This window comes from Solenopsis invicta, chromosome 15, assembly GCF_016802725.1.
Source record: "Solenopsis invicta isolate M01_SB chromosome 15, UNIL_Sinv_3.0, whole genome shotgun sequence".
Taxonomy (NCBI): Eukaryota; Metazoa; Arthropoda; class Insecta; order Hymenoptera; family Formicidae; genus Solenopsis; species Solenopsis invicta.
This window is the reverse complement of record NC_052678.1, coordinates 3,579,805-3,600,271: the sequence shown is the minus strand read 5'-3', so window position 1 is coordinate 3,600,271 and position 20,467 is coordinate 3,579,805. Positions and strand designations below refer to the sequence as shown.

Genomic DNA, 20,467 nt, shown 5'->3' with positions numbered 1-20,467 from the left:
AAAGGTAAGTACCAATCAACATTGCAGAAACTGTTCTGCTTCTTATCCCAGAATTTGCAATTAGTAATTTATATAAATTTAATTTTTTAGATTAATTGGAGTTGTTGAGGCTAGCGACCGTGGCCGCATTCAGAAAGGAAAGTTTGAGAAAGTAGAAGTATAAATAGTGTAAAAAAACGTAAATACAACAGTAAATAGTACAATAAAATCGGAAAAAACAGAAACGGTATGCGTGGCGCCATCCGACGGGCGGCCGGCGTACGTCTCGGCGCCGCCGCGGCGAGAAACCTTCGCGAAAAGTATTGAATCGGTGACGTCACAAAAGACGAGCCAGTGGAAGGAGTAGACGGGGCGGACGATCGGCGTTCGTGCGAAAAAATGTCCGGCTACCGGGATTTATCGTCTACGTGAACGGTACTCGCGGCGGATCACACGCTATACGCGCAGGCACCGGCACGACGGACAACAGCCGGATTTCGGTCTCGCCGGCGGAAGCGACGGACGAGCAGCGACGAGGTGTGTGCGGTGCGTGCGGTGCGTTCGTCCTTCCTTGCTGCTCTCTTGCTTCTTTTCCCCCCCGGCACGTGCACACACGGGCGAGAAACACGGGGGCCCTTCTCCCCCCGTCCGTCGATGATCCGTCGGTGTCGGTGGTGCCTCGCGGCGACTATGACGGTTCGATCGCGCCGTTCGTAGTCGCGTGAAAACAAAAACGGGAGGCGAGACGAGGCCTCTCGGCTCGCAGCAGGTGCACCGCGTCGCTTCTACGTGGATTGACGCTACGCAGAATCACGGTAAGGGCCGTACCCGATACCTCGCGATTGGGACGGTCGTCGATCCGCTTTGCGAAAATCGCTCGGCGCTTATCCGTTTCCGTGCGACGATGACGACAGTAGCGGTGGTCGCCACCGCCGCGAGGTTAGGTTCGGCCGGAGTTCGCTTTCGAAGCGAGGCGGTCATAAACGCGCGCGGCGTGAACGCCCATTTTTCTCAACGGAGCAAGGTCGGCCGCGGCGGCGAGCCTGGCTCGCGGAAGTCGCGCCCTCGCCAATTCACGTCGACGAGAGCGACGATAACGACATCGTGTCGTCGTCGTCGTCGTTCTCCTCGTCGCGCTTCGACCTCTCGATCGCGTGTTCTTGGGGTTAGCGTCGTCGCGATTGTCGCACGCGTGCTCCTCGACCGTCTCTCGAGAGGTACACGCGGCTGGAAACATCGTTCTCTGGTTCTTCAAATTTTGCGACTGGCAACTGCGCGAGAAGCCGAGAAAAACTGAAAAATCGTTCTTTAATCCTCTCCCGAATCGGAGCGTCGACGACCGCCGATAATCGCCCTTCGTGTCGCTCGCCGTCCGACATTTTTGTGTGAAAAAGGTGGGCCGCCTCGCGGAGACCCACCGAGAGCGCGCAGCTTCGTTTCTCGCGGGGGTGAGGGAGGAAGAGAGATACGTAAACAAGCGTCGTCTACGAAACGATATTTCGAGGCGCCCGGGTACGCGGACGGGACGACCACTGCTCGTTTCGACAACGCCGCGAGAGATGATCAGCTGATAACAACTCCGGTCGCTCGCACGTCTCCGTTCTCCCGATCGCGACGAAAATCACTTCCCCCTTCGACTTTATCGAACGAGCGATGACAGTGGTGATGCGACGAGTCGAACCCGGCAAGCCCATTCTGTAACTCTTAATGACGGTCTCGTTATTTTGTTGCAACGTCGTTGCACAGCATGTTTTTAGCATATTTTATATTTGCGCAATGTCGTTGTAATAGGCCTGTTCTGAACTAGCTGCACTAACTCGGAGTTTATCTTTTTTCTTTCAACGTGAAAGGAAAAAGATAAACTGAATTAGCGCAACCAGTTCAGTTAAAAGGAACAGTCCTGATGCTATTCATAGCCGATTCTTATATTTGAGATCGTGTCAAGTACTGTTTTAAAATGTCACCAACCAATCAGAGAGCTATATCAGCATCTTAAAACATTACCTAAGACGGTCTTGAAATAAGACTCAAATATTTAAAAAAATATATTAATTTGATTGAATAGAGGTAATTTTGTTGTAAAATATGAAAGTCTAAGGCCGAAATTCATAGTCCATTCTCACATTTAAAATCGCCTAAAGTATCATCAACTTACGATGTTAACCAATCAGACAACCGTCTTAAGACTGTCTTGAGATAAGAATCGACTATAAATACTAGCCTAAGAATTACGGAATAACTGGACTCGTTAAAGTGCTATTCATAATCCGTTCTTAATACTAGTTTGTCAAGACCGTCTTAAAAACAGCCTTAAGATGCTAATGTATCTGTGTAATTAGTTTATATTTTAAATATGTTATATATTAATTACATATTTTAAATATGTAATTAAGACGATGTTGAATATAAGAACGGACTATGAACACCGACCTCGATTCTCAAAGATACTCGATCAACTCGAAAACCGATTGCAATATGCATTCGAGTTCGAGATAACGAGATAGCGAGTATCGAGTGCCGGTATCAAATCAGAACGACACTTCACCTGCTCGAGTCGAATCGAATGATACGTCACTGTGCATTCACTGCTGTATTTTCCAAGGCAAATCTCGTTTGTAATCAATGACGAAACAGATTAGAATCAAAGGGGATTGACCAAATATTAATTTTAATTACCTATCTAGGTTCTGAAAAAGAAAAACGAGTAGTTAACTTAACTTTGATTATTCATTTATTAAAATTAAAATTAGATTTAAAATTTAATCGCTATTACTTAACAAGAGAGCCTCGCGAAGTGTTAAATTCTGATTTTATTGAAACTTTGTACACATATGTTATATAAATAAAAGAATTTAGAAAATATTAATCGCTACCCAACAACGGTTTTAAAGGGCCACCCCTCATGTGTAAAACGATTTTCAATTTTTTTCGTATCTCAATTTGTATTTCAAAAACTATTCAAGATATCAAAAAATGTTTTGCGCAAACGTTTTGCAACAAATTTACTTCTATTCATTCGCACAAACAATATTTTGTAAAACTAATTATTTAAAAACATGTTTTTTAACCGACAAGGATAAATAGAGGTAATTTTATTGTAAAATTTTTATGTAAAATATTTTTTGACATCCTTAATAGATATAACGAAAAAAAAAAAAAAACTGAAAATCGCTTTACACGTGAGGGATGATTTCATCCCTTATAATTGTTTTCGGACAGCAACTGATAAAGTTGCAAAGTTTTATTAAATCAGAATTCAATTTGTGTACTTCACGAGGTTGTAAATATTACAACCAATCAGACGTTAAATTACATTACATTACATTGATAGAATTTAGAACCTTGGGACTCGAATCTCCCTTCTAAAACGAGTACGAGCTACTCAAAATAAGCTACTCGTCGCATCACTGGATGACAAACCGGGAAAAGAAGCGCGAGGAGGAAGAGGCGAGAGAGGCGATGGAGGAGGAGGAGGCGCGGTCCGCCTCCCGTGTATAAAGTGTAACGTTCGCAGGGCGTGTTTTAACCGCGCGACCGCTTTTCTGCGCGGCGGCGGCGCGGGTTAAGCAGGCTCCGGCGTCCCGATGACGATGATCGACGGGCAGTAAACAGCGGCCAGTCGGTCCGTGGCCACCCTGCTGCGCCCGTCCGCTCTCGGTGGTGGCGGTGGCGGCGGCGGCGGCGGCGGCGGCGGCGGCGGCGTGGAGGCCCACCACGTGCCACCGCGGGGGCGCGCTCGCTCTCGCGAGAATTCTCGCGGACGCGCGCGAAGTCTCGCTCGGACGGAAGGAAGAAAAAACGACAGGGGGGGAAAAAAAGAGGAGCAGTCGTCATTTCCCTTACGTAAGACGACCTCGTGCCACGACTTTGCCCCCTTGTACCTCGCTGCTGCGCCGTTAGTCTCGTGGGAATTAGCTAGAGCTCTCGGGGATATATATCTTTTCATCGCGCGCGTGCACCGTCATCCGGATCACGAATATCTTCGTCGTTCATTTTTTTTTGCCCTCCTTCTCCCCCCCCCCTCCACTTTTTCGCCCGACAGCGTTACTTGACGTCCCGCGTCCGTCGCGGCGAGGCACGCCGTACCGAAATCGATGGGAGCCCCGGGCGCCGATGGCGCCGATGCTGTCTAATGATGACATTTAAATGCGGTGCCGCATCGTTCGATTGTTCGCGCGGCGCGGCGGGACGCGACGCGACGCGATGCTTTTTCTTCCTCGCTTCTCTTTTTCTTGGGTCCTTTTTTTTTTTCTTTCTTTATCGATCTTTCACTTCCTCGCGCTCGCTCTCCTTCTCTTTTAACCCTCTCGAATCTCGCAGAGCGGCCGCGTCGCGATCGCGATTAGGAATTAATCTCGATTCGACGAAGGCATCGTAAACAAACTCCGGTATTCTCATTGCGCGATTTTGCTTCTCTTTCCAAAGCAGCCTCCAGTTAAGCGGGTTTGACGGGCGCGCCAGAGGAGCGAACGAACCCGGAGGCGCGAAGGAAACGGAGTCGCGTGGAATCCAGACGAGAATGGGGATCTCCAAGGGGGAATGATAGGTAAGGGGGAAACGTTCCATCGGCAGGGTGGTGTTTACTATCCGAGAAAAACCTGGACTTTCCTTTATCAACCATGAAAACCATGGATTTTCATGGGGTTTTCTTCCGTACTCGGAATAATTTTTGGAATTCTACTGTTAAAATTAAATTTTTATCTCTTTCTGACGAGATTGTTTCATTGGTCGTTTTTTTTTTCTTGATAACACAAAATGTCGACATCGATTAGCAATAAATATGGCAGAAGGTTAACGTCCCTGCGACCGAACATGTATCTATAGTCCCGGGCATGCACCCATATATCTACACTAGGACAAATGTTTTATTATAACAAATAATTTAATTAAAATATACCGAACAAAACTACACTTATACGAAAACTTATATATTACTCTCAGATTTTTATTATAATATTAATAATGTAATTATAATTTTTAAATATTTAAGACTTTAAGATTATAATTAGATTTTAATATTGTAGCAAAAGATATTTGAAATTAATAGTGAGTTTTTTGTCTACACTAGGAAAAATAATTTAAGTAAAGGCTGTTTGGTCGAGGGATTTTTTTACTACAACCAAATATTTTGTTTTGTCCAACAAAAAATTTGGTTGCTTCTACGAAATATATGTAAATAAAAAAAAAATTTATACACTAAGTAAATATTAATTTATATTAACTAAATAGTTTTGTTTGGTATATTTTAATCAAATTATGTTAAAACTAATTTTTCCTAGATGTATGGATACATGTCCAATCATTGGGACGTTTACACATTCATACACATTCATATACATTATAACTTAATATTAACTTGTTATACATTTTGTATTAAACACAGGATTGAATAAATTAACATAATTTTTTAACTAAATCAACTTAATTGCTTATTAATTTAGTTACATGAAGAAAAACTAACTCAGTTAAAAGTTACATTAAAATTAAATTAACTTAAGTTAATTTTGGAAAGCATTATTTATACTAACAAATTCGTAATTTTTCAAAATTTGTTTTTAGAGGTACTCAAAACATTATCTCAAATTTAATATTTATTAATTAGGTTTATATGAAATAACAGAAATATTGTTTTTTATATGTAGAATGTATGTTTCTTTTATAAGTTTTTTACATAAATAAATTTTATGGAGAAGACTTAATAAGCTAAAGCTTATGTGTTTAAAAAAATTTAAAATTAAAAATTAACTAAGTTATTAACTTTTAGCTTTTTAACTAAATACCACCTAACCCTGATTAAACATCATTCAATTTACGCATGAATTTTACATAACTATACATAAATAATTCATAATATTATATGTATTACTTATTTTTCTAAATTGGCATTGTATGTTATCATCTTTCGAATACTGCCGGTGAACTAGATTCATGCATTACAGGCAAATCTATATGTTTAGTTCATATTATTATATAATATATTATTTCTTTTTAATATATTCCGAGAATATAATAATTAATATTCAAAACTCAAGTGACTTTTTTGTGATTGTATGATTACGTATTAATATGAACATTAATGTGATTTTATTTCAAAAGTGCATTAAAACATTTTCTAATCTTACCTTTTTCAATAAAAGTTTAATTTTCAATAAAATTCTTGGTAAAACCGGGAATTCTCAAAGAATTTTATAAAATTTGAGTTAAAACGCATTGATCGAGAATCGACGTATCAATCGGAGCCTCGGAGGCCAATGATTAATGTTGGTCTGTTGTAGGATGCAAGAGGGTAATACGGCCGTTGCGCTAGCGATGGTGACCCCCGGATACGACCAGGACCCTGCGAGTGGGGTCGCCGACTATACAACTCATCAGGATCAGGCCCAGTTCGAGGCGGACAAGAGGGCCGTGTATAAACATCCGCTCTTCCCGCTGCTGGCGTTACTCTTTGAAAGATGCGAGCAGGCGACCCAGAGCTCGGACAACTCCACGTCCGAAAGCTTCAACATGGATATACAGGCTTTCGTCCAGCACCAAGAAAGAGACCGAAAGCCCTTCCTGATCAATGACCCCGAGATTGACGGTTTGGTAAGATTGAAGCCTTATCTCTGTATCAAACTACATTAGAGATTAATTGGCATTTCTAGTTTGAAAAATTATTTTAAAGGCTATTTTTACGTATCTTTTGCTTTGAAAACATCCAAGATATGCGTTTTAGATACATGTTTATTACTTCTTTAACTTTATAAAAATTTTTAGTCATTATTGATGTAAAATAGAGATATTATTTATAAATACAGCGTAAGAAAAAAAAATTTTATTTATATTGTGCTAGGAACTGTGTTCCTCGTGCTGATCTTAAATCAACGATTCAAGGTTTATTTTAATCTACATACTGAGAAAAAAAGTTGTTGACTTAAAAGAATATTAGTTTATTCAATTAAATGCGGCGTCACGGGCTGTCAACAAGTATACATTTGTTGATTCAAAGAAATGCGTGTCGAGATAAGTAGATATTTATTTGAATTATTACCGTGTATTTGATTCAAATAAATAATATTTGAATCAAATAATTCATAAACAATTAAACGCATTTTGTTCAGTTAACAACTTGGTTTTTCTCAGTGCATAAATTATGGTATCGTTGGAACGACAATAAATCACCATAACGTTGAACAAAATGGTGATAAAAATAAAGAACGAAATTTTACAAATTTTTTAACTTTTACAATCTATAAAAACCTCAAGATATTTAAAAAAATCTTAGCTCCAAGCATAGCCACAATTATTACGAATATTTTGCTTCAAAAGGTTGAAAGATAGAAGTCGATCGGTCCAATAGTTTCTGAGAAAAGCCTGGGACAAGGTTGAAAAACGAATTTGAGAAGAACGAATTGTTTGGTTTAATGCCACATTCTTCAAAACGTCGTGAAAACAGCGATAAACTATTTGAATTTTATTTTATTTTACAAGTTTATTCTTAATATTGTGAACATCGAAAAACTGATTTTTAAAAAAGTAGATTTTTTTTATTTACCAAACTAGAATGGCCTTCTAATATCCAATCTACGATAGGTGTAGTAAGCTTTGGCTTTTTATCCTAAACTCTAAACTGACTTTCCGGAGCTGTCTTAAGCCATCCTTAAGCTTTGAGCGAACTAACTAGATCTTCACTATAATCTCGACTATAAAGATTAGTGAGTTTAGAGAGTAAATTAACGTTAACACGCTTTAGAGCTTAAAGTAAAAGGCTAAATGTCTGCTACATTTATTGTAGACCGGATTTGAGTATTGCGAACTGAAGATTAGAATTCGATCAATCAGATAGGTTTAATTTTAATTCGTTTTGTTCCGCTCGATTGAATTCTAATTTCCAATTCGCTATCCTCAGTCTCTAAAGGATAATCTAAGGGAGTATTCACATAAAGCGAAAAAGCAGAATTCAATCACTGATATATGAACTAGTGCAACCTCTGATTGGTTTTAACAAATTCTGCTGTTTTGCTCCGTATGTAAATGCTTTCTAACACAAGTTTTGCTGAAACAAACCTCCTTCGCTTTTGTTTTTCCTCGCGACTCCGACCTGTGCGGTGTTGCGATCGGGAACAAATGAACGAGGAAAGCGAAGAGAGATGACAATCAGCTAAATTGTTTAAACACGTTTCCACGGAAACACGTCTCTTTCAGATGATCAAAGCGATACAGGTGCTGCGCATCCACCTACTGGAGCTGGAGAAGGTGCAGGAGCTGTGCAAGGACTTCTGCAACAGGTACATTACGTGCCTGAAGGGCAAGATGCAGAGCGAGAACCTATTACGCAGCGACTACAGCCATCACGGGCACGACATGGGTCCGTCGAGTGGGAGCAACGGAAGCAGTCCGTTGCAGGTTAGACGTTTGCCCGATACACCGCGATGAAGCCAAGCTTCCCCGGTCTATCCCCCTTACCAACGTAGATATCCCCGTAGTAGAAGGGATGTACGCGTAGAGTCCCGGCAACGTCGTTGTCGCCGTTTGCCGGTTTGCGCGTTGCGATCAATAAATCGCTGTCAATTCAACTGAAGCTGTAATATACGCGTTATATCGCCGCGTACGATATATCGTACGCGTACATCTCTTGAGATATTACTGAATTTCCCATCCCTGCTCTCTGACGGCTAGTTGAGACATATATTTGCCAGGTGCTGTCATCTACAGGCAATGATGTTGAGTCGGGAGCTAACGGATTCAGAGTGAGCCGTGGGGACGTCGTGGCGGAGAGCGACAGCGCGAATCCGCACGCGCGGGAAGAGAGCATTAATCACGACCAACTGTCGTCGGTCCGACCGTCTTCCGCCGTCCAGCGCTCGGGCAAATCCACTAGCCAGGACCACGACGATCCGCTCTCACCGTCCACCGTACACGGAAGCACGCCTCTCTCGCAAATCGGGGCGCATCCATGCGCCCCGGTTAACGACATGTATCTCGGCCAAGGTGAGTCTGAACCGCCCGGGTACGGGACGCATCGCTGTCGGGATCAATTCTTCTCGGTCATTCTCGCCGTCCGGAGTCCGAACGCTATTCTCTTCTCTCGTTGAAACTTCAACTTTTTTTTTGCTCTTCTCTTCCTGGAACAGTATTTGTATCTTTGCACGAATCTCTTGCCTAAAATTCCGTTTATAGATGACAGTAGCGAGTATCTGCAAACGATCTCTGACAGAATATACCTGGAGGAAGCCGGATACTGGGGACTAGTCGCGTTGCGAGAACGAGAAAACGCGGAATACGCGTATGCCGGGAATGCTAACGATGCAAAGTATTTCGGTTAGGCTCATAACGTGTTTCCTTCGGCGCACAGAGCTGAGAAATAGCAACGACTCGTCGCCGTTGCCTATCTCTCGGCGCACGAATTATACCGTTGCGATACTGTCGCATTATGGATCATGAATCTAATGGGACACCTCGATCTGTGTTTAGACATTACAGTTGCAGGCTCGCCTTCTCCCGTGGCGAGCGAAGACGAGGAGGAGAGTGCTAGCAACGCGGCCTCGAATCACTCTGGTAATCACAGGAGTAATCACGGTAGTGCTAGAAAGGGACGTCAGAAGCGGGGTGTCTTACCCAAACAGGCAACCAGTATCATGCGAACGTGGCTCTTTCAGCATTTAGTAGTGAGTAGCTTGTCGATTAATTTGCGCAAAACGCTCGATCGTAATCTGACGCGTGTCTGTTGCAGCATCCCTATCCGACCGAAGATGAGAAACGTCAGATTGCCAGCCAGACAAATTTAACACTGTTACAAGTGAACAATTGGTTTATCAATGCCCGCCGACGGATCCTGCAGCCCATGCTGGACGGCGCGGGCACGGACGCGGCGTCGCGCGCGGGAAAACGTCACAAGGCCTCGAAACACGTCGCGCAGCAGCAGACGACACAGCAACAGCAAGCGGGCTGGCAGTCCGAAGATTCGGCGAGTGATTCAGGTTCTAGCGACGGTGAGGGAGGTGCCGCTAGATCGAAAGACGGTAACGATAGCGATGAGGATGATCTTCACTGACCTCTGTCGATCACCGAAACGTCAACCTCTTTACGGTACCTTCAAATCCAGTTGCTCATTACAGTATTAAGGTATTCGGGAATAGATATCGCTTTAACTGTCAAATACGTAATTAATCTTGTGAAAGTTAAGAATACGTGGGTAGAGGTTATCACGCTCTCTGATCATTCGATACTTTGATACCGTTCGTCAGCTACCCAAACCGTCTGCTTTTTTACGACAGCTGATTATAGATTTTTAATCTCGGCTCGTATATTTTATCCACGTGTTAATGGATTCGAAAGCGCGAGAACTGAGATTGAATAGGTACTAGAAAGAGCAGCTTACTTAAGTACATCTAACGTGAACGAAAATACCATACGTCTGCTACGAGAAATGTTATTTATTTTTCGATAACAAATTTTTAAGTAAATCGCGTACAAGTAGTGAAGATAAATCTGAGCTTTCTTTGGAATTACACAATTTTTTTTAACGTAGTTTTAATTACATCGCTTGTAACAAACGTACGTCCCTGATGGTACTATTATTTATGTGACGCCTATATAACGTATGTAAAAGACATAGTGTTTTAATTTAATCGCATATATATACACATATAAATATATGTGTATGTGTATATATATATATATATATGTATATATATATATATATATATATATATATATGAAGGCATTATATTATAACACTTCTTCGAACAAAGATTTGTCACAAAAAGGAACATTTTTATGATAGTTATTCATATTTTTCATCCTTTCAATTGTACATTATTAAGCACCTATCATCCACGAATTATATCGTACAAATTTATTTTTTGTATATTTTTGATATGGTTGCCGATCAATTTCTCGTATATAGTGACATTTACCTATTTCATTAGGCGTACAATAAAACGAAATAGACAAAATCAATTTTTTCTGCTAGTTTTGCCAACAATACTATGTTATTACTGCTATTGTTACGATTAATATTGTTACCCTGATACCTACTACCATTACCACTACTATTGTTACTATTACTCCTACTATTATTACTACTATGCTACTTCTCTAGTAATAGTATCACTACTACTATTGCTATTCCTTCCATTACCGCTATTACTATTACTATACTACTATTTCTACTATCGTTATCAATATTATTACTGTTAACACTACCGCTCCTGCTACCGCTAAAGCTACTGCTACTACTACAATTACTACTATTACTACTATTATTACTACTACTGCTATTATTACTATTTACTAAATTACTACTACTATTACTACTACCTATTACTACTAATACCTGTACTGCCCTTATCACAATAATTGTCATTTTTGTGTCACAACAAAATAGCCGCATATTTTTTGTTTGCAGTTACAATGCGTATAAGCTTTTTTTTGAGGTGTTTATGAAATTTATTAACCCGCTTTATAATTTATAACTTGTATAAGGTCAATCCGATATGGACAGTGTGTGAGAAATGGTAACGATCATTGCTGGTTAAAAGTTGCAAGCTATTCGATTGCGCATTGTGTGGCACATTTGTAAAAAAAGATAAAATGGACAATTAATTAATTTCCAAATTAGCTGGGAATTATAGTATCATAGCATGCAATATTAATTGTACTTTTCGTGCCATTAAAGAGCGTGGTAACTTCCGCGTTTAGTCTTTGTTCAGCTCTGCAGTGTCGTGGCATAGCGAAACGCTGTCCCTCCATGATAATAATAATAATAATAATAATATAACTAATAATGATAATAATTATTACGCTATTGATAATGATAATAATTATAACTATAATTATATAATAATAATAGTAATAACAATAACAGCAACAACAACAGCAGCAGCAACAACAAAACCACAATACAATGATGATATAATACTACTTTAAATATATGATGATTATATTTTTAAACTCTAAGTGTCGTCCCTTGAGCGTGTACCGCACGTGTTGCATGATACTACTGTACATATTACATGCGGAACTGTTAGTGAGACAGAGAGAGAGAGAGAGAGAACGGACAAAGCAGAGAACAAATATTACCAAGTATGTTAAAGAAAAGCTAAATACTTTTCTGGAAAAAAAAATAATTGGATATATTCAACGATACATACGACATTTTGAAATATTAATGTTTATGCACTAGAGCTGTCTACATGTGATCATTACGTTTTACCAGCAAAAATTGTTCTTATCGCGTCGCTCTCTTCGACGGACAGAGGCTTGTTCATTTCGAGCTTCCCATGCGAGTAGTCCGGTAAAAGCTTTTGACGTCCGTTCGCGAAAAACTGGCTGTTCTCGCCGATGCATTCTCGTGTACATACCGTTCTTCCTGATGCACATATACGCGTGTATATTTATGCTTTTTCCGACGCGCTATCATTTCCACGCGATCCGTCCATCGAGATTTGAATGGCTGAGACCGTCACTTACATTGTTAGATTCGATGTAAAGTAACCGTAGCGTAAATTAGTTGTTTCCAAGCGCTGTCAATTTCGTAGGGAGCTGCGATCTCGCTGTAACCAACAGGTCGCAGAATGTAGAACTCTCGTTTCGCTCTTGATTTGTCTCAGTTTCTTTCGCCGTTGTCGTCACTTTTCTCACGGATACCACAGTTATAACGATAAGCTGACACTAGTCACTCGATCGTAGGAGAATGTGTCATACATAACGTATAGCCTGTCGACGTGGTTGCCTTATGTAGCCAGATATCGTTTCCACTGTACTTATAATTTTCGCGTTATGTCGATGTATATAGCCAATTGACAGAGTGCTTCCATTAGTAGCTTGTTCGACTTGTTCTTGTGAAACTTATTATTCCGTTTCTGAATTTCTTCTTTTTTTTTTGTTTCTCAAATACGCAATACTCTTCGCTCAATCGTCTAATTGTAACGTATTGATTGTAACACTGTAATCATGCAGAATACTTGAGTACGCGATACGACTTGAGTAAAACGATATTATCAGTTGCAGACAGCTGACAGTATAGCTCCCGTGCACGGTGCTGCGGCATCAGTCTGCTCAAAGTAATAACGATCGGCTGCAACAACGATAAAGATTAGAAAAAGAAAACAGAAAATGAGAAACATAACTCGGCGTTGCTCGACGCTGCCTTGAGAAGAGAGAGCATTCTCAAAGAGATCTGTGCTATTCTCAACGAAAGTTTTTTAAGCAATAACGCGCAATCGCAATCTAACGTGTAGAAGAAGTATAATCGCCCCTCTGGTAATTATCGCTTCGACGAGCCACCTCGTACGCGGGACTATACTGTATCCGAGAAATATAAATGAACGTAGGATAACGCTAGATTAAGAGGTAGGTTGTAAGGCTGAACCACGTATACGTATGTGCTGCGGCACCAGACGACTGTGATAATTCGGTGGGCGGTGCCCAGCCTCCTACTTCATCCTTGTATACTAAAAAGAATTAGTTAAAAGAAAGCGCAAACGATTACCGAAGAGGTTGAACGTGTGTCGGGACGTGCGTTTTGCGATAGAAGCGTTTCCGTCCATATGCACGTGTATGGACAGTCGAGACGCGTATATGCACCTTGGCATATGTATCTTTCATCGGGCACTCTCGCCTTTTTTTCGCACGGGTGTCCGTGATATAAGAAGTTTATTACGACGCGTGCATGTGGACACTCTCTTTATTCGATAAGAAACGTAAACGTCTACTGCATTAACGTCGATGCGAGAAAATTACCTACCGAGAATTAGATTAAAGAGATATATAAAGGTAGAAATGGGTCAGATACTCATATACTTCCGGCGTAACAAATAGTTTCGCGATTAAAGGAGAAAGATTTCTCTTAACAGACTCTAGAAGCTCATGGTTCAAGCTTAGTTCAAGAAGCGACATCCACTTTGTATTTCGCAAATAACACATTATTCCTCGTAAATATTTGTGTATAATTATACGATAAAATGCAGAACGTTGTACACAAGTATCTACGAAAATTGACGTAAAAATGACATGTTCATAGAATTTTGTAATTTTGTGCTTGCTTTGTTTCAATCAAACCTCCATATTCCTAATTCGTCTAGATTAAATGACATTCCTATTCTCTGGACGTGCCTCTTGGTCTCTGTCTTTATTTCCACGGTATACAAGATGAAAATGTCGTTTCTTTAACATGCGCACATTTTCATGCTATGCGTGCCTGGCAAATGTATAGTAGAGAAGCAGCGCAGAAAGAATTGTTCAACTTACGGATGTTGAGCTGGATAAGAATATTCTGATCCGTCTGATTATCTAAAATATAGAGCGAAATTCGTTATATTTCTTAAATATGAATCTTTTTTTTAAGGGGGGGGGGAATGGCCCATTTCTAACTTTGTCCAAATTTCAAGTCGTAAATGAGAAACATATTATATACTTATATGTATACTAAAAAAAGAAAGCATAGATATACAAATTAAATACTTCTTTCCCGTGTACATCAACGCCCTGTTAAATAAGTTGTTTATCGATAATAAACGCCATCACGCTTGCATTATTCCCTTTTTATTCTTACCGCAATTATGTAAGATGCTGTTTCTTTCTATATTGTCGACATATTTCTACACGCTCACATTCCGTTGCTCCAACAAAGAACAATGCATTGTATGTAAAGTGTGAAAATGATTAGAATATCGAGATTTGATATTTAAACAAAATTCTCTATATTATTATCCTTTGAAGATTAAACTTGGCGAAAAAAAAGAAAGCAGGGAGGAAGAAAAAGATATAACTCTTCCATTATCGACTTATAATTCGTATTTTCGATTTTTTTAATGTTACATGAATAACAAATTTGTATCCCTATTAAAAATTAACTATGCGCTCTTCTATATAATTTTTATTTCAAGTCTTACCAGTGCGGCTAACTTGTACATACATACACATTCATTCATTTATATACACGCGTATACAATACCAAGCTGTTGAACTGATCGAGCTTTCCATTTCAATCGTCCAATGTCTTTTCTCATATACATATAATAACATATAACTTCATAAATAATTAATAATATAGATAGATACATATATATCATAGAGAAAAAGTAGAAGAAAGTGATTCACCTTTGCATTGAGTATCAAAGATGCATCCGTAATTTTTTTCAGTTGAACACTGCAGATGAAACGATGACGATAAATAATATAATCCTAAAAATGACGACATGACACATCCGGATATTTTTCGCGTTATAAAAAATCGTCCGAGGGCGTCCCACACATACGGTTAAAGGCTAGTTACGGGAACATCTCGATCTTCTCGATGATTATCTAACCTGCTCATTGATATGTGGTCCGCAGCGTATCCCTAGCAATCAACGGTTCTTCTGAAAATGCCATTGATATACGTGATATTTGTGTGATATAACTTATTTTAATCTTCCTTGTAAAAAGGATACAAACCTCGAATTAAATAACACGTCTGCCCGACTATTGATAAACCACACCAATACAAACGAGAAACCGGCGACTGAGCAACCCAGAATCAAACTGAAACGTTCCGTTGCTGCTGCCGGTTTGAGAAACATTCTAACGCTTAATGTTTGCCATATGGATTCCGTCCAGGTCGAGTAAACGCCTGATTTCATGTCGTATCCTGTAACAAAGAAATAATTTATGAGCTTACTGCAACAGCGAACTAATCTACATTTTGTAAAAACAGAGAAAACTTGGAATTTTTAGCGAATTTCTTTTTTATCCTTAAAAATCATGGATTTTATTTTTAAAATTAAACTCCATTTCTTTCATTCTGATAAAATTTTTTCTTTTATCAAATTTTTTAACTTAATAGTGTTGACAATCAATTATAGCAATAAATATGCTATACATATGCACGTATGTACATTTATGTACAATCTCGCAAATTTTTGTAACAGTCGGAATAAACGACAATACATTGTTCTAAAGTGGCATTACATGTTTAATCACGTTTCGAATTCTGTACTTTTGGTGAGCTAAATGTGTGTTGCGGACAGATCGTTATAGAATAAAATAAATTTATTTCAAAGCTGCAATGAAAACTCGCCAATCTTTCTCCTGGAATTGTGAATAAAATTCCTAGAGAAACTAAAAATTATCAAGGGTTGTTTTATAAAATTTTAGTGAACATCTTGTTTTTTTACAAATTGTAAATTAGCTTACTATAGCAACAAACCCCTCAATTAGATACGTCCGTATCTATCGCGAATAGTGTAACAACTTACCATCAATAATAAATGCAGGACTCACGGCTGTACTGTAATTGACGGTTGAATTGATGCACAACCCTGAAAAGTTCTGACCGCCCATCCAAGCGAGCCGATTTTCGTGACACGTTGACTCGTTCATCTCGTAGAGCTTTTCACCGGTTAAATAGGCTAAAAGCTGGCCCGTTAGAGTCGTCGCGATGTTAAGCGCCCTGTGTACACCGACGTATAACGGTAATACCTGATCGACCAACTTAGCGTTAGGCGCCGAAGCCGCGCGAAACAGAGTGCACTTGGCACTCTCTAGGTAGCAATATAACATATCCGCGATAAGCTTCTCCATGGGTATCGGTAGATCGGCAGGCTGGGGCTGCGGCGCCTCGCCCGTCACCGCCCGGTAAAGCTCATTAGCAACCTGAAGAGCAATTTTCGCTAAATCTGATGCAAGCGTGCTAGTATCGTTTCTAAAACATGATACACGAGAGAATCTCAATAATGCAAAATAGAGTAATGATAAAACATGAGACATACATATCAAGATAGAACAAGTTGTGTGCATACTTATCAAAATCGAGACTCTCCGCATCGTCCAAGATACCATTGTAATATCGGTTCTTAAACTGTTTCCCGTGATTGCTTATAACAACAGTCGTCAGATTCGGTTTCGTCTCCAGGAAACTCTGCACGGACGTAGGTGGAATGCTACCATCTATGACCGACGCATTCAACGCGTCCCGCAGACGGTTTATCGTGTCGTCTTTGCCATTGCTGTGAAGAAATATCTCTCCCTTGCCCAACTGGCCAAATTCGATCACACTCTGGATATCGTCGAATTTCAGAGTGACTCCACCGAGGGCGTTAAAGTTGTTCTTCTTCAAGTCGTACACCATACGACTGGAGCCTATGTAATCGAACGCCTCGCCGTTCAACAGGGAAAACACCACGTTTGTCTCTGGATACAATAACAATAAATGTATCATATATCACATATACATAGTGCATATCAGAATAGAGTCCTACAACGACTCTGGGGGAAGATTAATACGTACTATCGACGGTGGCGTTTAAGAAATTCAGATAGTATGCAGTGGCGAGCAACGTGACCAGTCCTGTTACAGCATTACCTGCACCGGGCGACACACCGTCGAACAACGAGGACGCGTCCAAGCGCGCTGTTACCATTATCACCGTATTGTTATTCTCGTCGAGAGGCGCCAGGGGCCAATGTATGTTTCTATCTCCCAGCGGATCGCAAAACTGCGTTGGATTGAAATTCAGCATGAAATCCGAACGCTTTATGCATGATTCCGAATTGATGGCGGCATACATGAACGACTTCATTTCTATCGCGCAAAGAGATCTCTGATACTGCGTTTCAAGATCGTGCGCGTTGTGCGTCCAGAAGCAAGACTTTATTGCCTCCAGGACTGTCTGGTTCTGAAAACGCGAGCAGTTTTAGTACTCGTCTGTAACGCGCATCTTTTACGCCCTCCCTCCTCTCCCAAGTTTTTACCGATATACAATCTTAAGTATCAATCTCTAATCTTACAAGAATCTCCAACTTAAAAATTCAAAAAATTGTGAAACATTTGCAACACAGTCTATTCTGATATGTAATATATACCATTTTCATTTTGCTGCTCGAATTCAACCTAAAGTCAAATCAAATCAACTGGAAAATTGACTTATTTTAAATTTTTGTTTTATTGTTCACTAACAAAAAGCTATAGAATAAAATTTTATAGAGAAAATTCATTTCTTTGAGGGTCGATTGTTCCTTCAGATAAACTATTAAGTGATATAATGGATAAATCCTATTGAAGTCTATGTCTACACATCCGTTTTATATCTGTGTTACCTTAAAGTATTTTTAGAATATCTCAAAAAGGACGACGTAAAACGAGACGATTTTAGACCTTGAAATGGCAAACACAAACAGCATGTTGTTTTTTATAACTTATGAGCTCCTAAATCTGATTGTGAATTTCAAAAAATGTTAATTTTGGAAAAGTGTTAAAATTAGCATATGAAACTATTATTATAAATATATACTATTGTAAATTATTATTGTTAAACTTTACAAGTATATTATTTCTTGTTTTCTTACCTATCATATACCATATATTTATGCTTTTTAATAAGAGACTATCAGGAGTCTTCCATAGTGATGTATCCTTGTGGATGCATGACTAATCACAGTTATTGAATGTTGCTTCTATGTTGTCATAATAATTTGGTATTTTCATTATCTCCGAGTTCTAAGACTTAAGTGCTCAACATCTATCAGAAATCTTTCAGAATGATGTTGCTGAGAATGAGTGATTCCAAAGAGAAATAATTATTCTTAATTTTTTTCTCAATATTTTGTTTTCTTATATATATATATATATATGTATTAAAAGTATATTTTATTTTTAATATTTTTTTTTTATATATATATATATATAAATTTTTGTTTATTAAAAGTATATTTTATTATTGTAATATTTTACTATTAGAAATTATAAGATTCACTTTAACTAAATAAGGCTTTCTTTACTTGTTAATTTGTGTTCATCAGTCAATTTTCACTTAATATTATTTATTTTACTATAATTTCACATTCTTATTAACATACCATTTCCATAATAGCTTTATATGCTAATTTTAATATTTTCATGACAAATTAAAATTTTTTAAAGATCAGATTTAGATTCAGCAGTTCAAAAACTACAAAAATATTTTTACTTGCCTATTTCATCAATTGTGCTCATTTTTTTTGAACTTTTAAATTGGGAATCTTCCCTTCTTAGATACAAACCTCTGTGTAAAACATGGGAAATGACCAATCTTCCATGAGTAACGCTGATCCAAAGGGGTTCCATGGATTCATGACGTCGCACTTTTTATAACCGGAATATCGATTCGGGCACTGGTCCTCTGGCGAATATTGCCATGGACGTTCATGGCTGATATTCTTTGTCAGTAGTACTCCATTTATGTTATTTGTATTCCTGAGTCTCACAAGCGTGCGTCTGTTGAACATAGCAAATGGAAGGACCACAGTGTATGGACCCGCAGTGGAGTTTGTCTCTATCCAAGCAATATCGCTGTCCACATCCACTAAATGTATTATCCCTACACTTCCTGATCTGCTAGCTGGAATGTCAGTAAGATAATAAAGTACTGAAGTTCTAGAAGAGATTGTATACAGTAGACAAAATAGATCAGTTAATGCTCAGTGAGTCTTTATTATGAGTGACTCCTACATTTACAAGAGAAATACCCTTTTGAAATACAGTTGAAAAAGATAATTGGTGATTATATTAAGAATTTTAAATCTTAGTTTTTTCAAACAACAAATATTAAAATTTTGAAATCATCAGATCTATAAAGTACTTATTGTTAGTAGGATGATGGATTTTAGGAAATGGAAGGAAAAAAATAAGCGTTACAATAGGACCAACTGATTTTTTGTCCAGAGGAAAAAAGACAGAAATAACCATAATTATATTAAAGAATCATTGATCTGCTTTGTCTGCTGAATGCCACTAAGGCTTATCAAGGAAGTGCAAAATCGGACGAGATAACGAGGAAACGATTCTTACAGGAACATCCAAACTGATGTGTGCCATTATGTCTTCGGAAACATGCAGCTACACCCTCCAAAGGCATGTATATCATATCCTTTATTCTTTCAGACGTAACTGGAAATTAATTTTCTTGATAATTATATACGAACGTGTAACACACTAAAATCGAATCGCGCACTGGACACTCGTCGTTACCTGAATTTATGATGATAACTACCAAAAGACACTTCCACAATTCCACCGCCATATTCGGCTGTTATCGCTTGCACTCGAGATTTGTGACCGGCTACAATTTTTGGACATTACCTGGACCTGGACACATCTTGAAAGCGATTTCAAAACAATGAATGACACATCGCGTGAGTCATGGTGGTGCACACTTTGGTTAGAATTTGGTTAGAACCGTTTATCGAAACTCGTGTTTCACTCACAAACAAGATTAGGATTTATTCGGATCGCAAAATAATAATTTCGAATAACTTGCACACAAAAAAATTGTATCAAATGCTATATAAAACTGCTTTGTCTAGGCAGCTTCGTGCCTTCCAGTGTCTTCACTGTGATAAAATCGCGTACACATCTGCTACAAATCCGCCATGTTTAACAGAAAAAAACTGCTTTGTCCCTATTGTAAAAGTCTTTAATATGATTGGTTCTTGCTCTTAAGCCTGGTTTATGCAGACTGTAATCGTGAAGCGTCGTCTACAATACAGT

At 39.0% G+C, this 20,467-nt stretch overlaps 2 protein-coding genes across 8 annotated transcripts; one reads left to right on the top strand and one right to left on the bottom strand.

The window, feature by feature from the left end:
• Positions 1 to 314: 314 nt before the first annotated feature.
• LOC105194063 (homeobox protein PKNOX2) lies at positions 315 to 14,494 on the top strand. 6 transcript variants are annotated; one of them, XM_011158885.3, is made up of 7 exons: positions 315 to 516; positions 4,408 to 4,525; positions 6,255 to 6,564; positions 8,164 to 8,364; positions 8,658 to 8,949; positions 9,433 to 9,626; positions 9,692 to 14,494. In XM_011158885.3, the coding sequence occupies exons 3-7, from the start codon at positions 6,256 to 6,258 to the stop codon at positions 10,010 to 10,012; spliced, it is 1,317 nt and encodes a 438-aa protein (XP_011157187.1). In that variant the 5' UTR covers positions 315 to 516; positions 4,408 to 4,525; position 6,255; the 3' UTR covers positions 10,013 to 14,494. The 6 variants fall into 6 exon arrangements, with proteins under 6 accessions (XP_011157187.1, XP_011157267.1, XP_025995250.1 ...); XM_011158965.3 differs by having other exon boundaries at positions 4,405 to 4,525; XM_026139465.2 differs by having other exon boundaries at positions 315 to 794.
• A 238-nt stretch (positions 14,495 to 14,732) lies between these two features.
• LOC105194225 (nicastrin) lies at positions 14,733 to 20,365 on the bottom strand. Of its 2 annotated transcripts, XR_005576439.1 has the most exons (9): positions 19,949 to 20,000; positions 19,769 to 19,867; positions 18,982 to 19,319; positions 17,231 to 17,618; positions 16,743 to 17,133; positions 16,200 to 16,645; positions 15,400 to 15,592; positions 15,064 to 15,323; positions 14,733 to 14,962 (listed from the first exon to the last, which is right to left on the bottom strand). XR_005576439.1 is itself a non-coding variant. In XM_011159085.3 (8 exons), exons 1-8 carry the CDS (start codon positions 19,998 to 20,000, stop codon positions 15,305 to 15,307), a joined length of 1,926 nt encoding a protein of 641 aa, XP_011157387.1. In that variant the 5' UTR covers positions 20,001 to 20,365; the 3' UTR covers positions 14,733 to 15,304. The 2 variants fall into 2 exon arrangements, 1 of the variants encoding a protein (XP_011157387.1); XM_011159085.3 differs by having other exon boundaries at positions 14,733 to 15,323; positions 19,949 to 20,365.
• Positions 20,366 to 20,467: the final 102 nt, after the last annotated feature.

Coding starts and splice junctions, on each gene's coding strand:
- LOC105194063 (XM_011158885.3), top strand. CDS start 6,256: ATGCAAGAGGGTAATACGGCCGTTGCGCTAGCGATGGTGACCCCCGGA. Junction 6,565..8,163: donor ACCCCGAGATTGACGGTTTG/GTAAGATTGAAG, acceptor CGTCTCTTTCAG/ATGATCAAAGCGATACAGGT. Junction 9,627..9,691: donor GGCTCTTTCAGCATTTAGTA/GTGAGTAGCTTG, acceptor TGTCTGTTGCAG/CATCCCTATCCGACCGAAGA.
- LOC105194225 (XM_011159085.3), bottom strand. CDS start 20,000: ATGGCGGTGGAATTGTGGAAGTGTCTTTTGGTAGTTATCATCATAAAT. Junction 19,320..19,768: donor ACATCAGTTTGGATGTTCCT/GTAAGAATCGTT, acceptor CTGACATTCCAG/CTAGCAGATCAGGAAGTGTA. Junction 17,619..18,981: donor TTCCCATGTTTTACACAGAG/GTTTGTATCTAA, acceptor TCGCGTTTTCAG/AACCAGACAGTCCTGGAGGC.